The 330-nt window shown below is 63.9% G+C and overlaps 1 protein-coding gene across 1 annotated transcript in view; it reads left to right on the top strand.

Annotated features, from left to right (window-relative positions):
- Positions 1 to 330, top strand: part of GRID2IP (glutamate receptor, ionotropic, delta 2 (Grid2) interacting protein) — a 32,845-nt gene that overhangs the window by 31,851 nt on the left and 664 nt on the right. Inside the window, exon 20 of the mRNA XM_010845784.1 lies at positions 158 to 322. Coding sequence (XP_010844086.1) covers positions 158 to 322 — 165 coding nt within the window. The remainder of the gene's footprint in view (positions 1 to 157; positions 323 to 330) is intronic.

Raw genomic sequence — 330 nt, 5'->3', positions numbered from 1 at the left:
CTGGGTGTGGCAGGTGTCAGGACAAGCCAGGAGCCTCTGACAGGGGCATGGTGCCCAGGAGAGCAAAGAGCCCCCGGGCAGTGAGGCTGCTGCTTGGGTCACTGCCGGAGTACCTGCCCCAGGAGCCCGGAGCCGTTTCCTTAACAGAGGCCGTCAGTCTTTCCTGGAGACGGCCCAGCCATTGCTGCGGGCGCTGGACGGGCTGCAGCGAGAGGCCATGGAGGAGCTGGGCAAAGCGCTGGCCTTCTTCGGGGAAGATTCCAAAGCCACCACCTCCGAGGCTTTCTTCGGCATCTTCGCGGAGTTCATGAGCAAGTTCGAGGTGAGCCC

The sequence above is a fragment of the Bison bison genome, unplaced genomic scaffold (assembly GCF_000754665.1).
Source record: "Bison bison bison isolate TAMUID 2011002044 unplaced genomic scaffold, Bison_UMD1.0 scf7180017864223, whole genome shotgun sequence".
In the NCBI taxonomy this organism is placed as follows: domain Eukaryota; kingdom Metazoa; phylum Chordata; class Mammalia; order Artiodactyla; family Bovidae; genus Bison; species Bison bison.
Note: the sequence above shows the minus strand (reverse complement) of the source record. Positions and strands in the feature narration are given on the sequence as shown.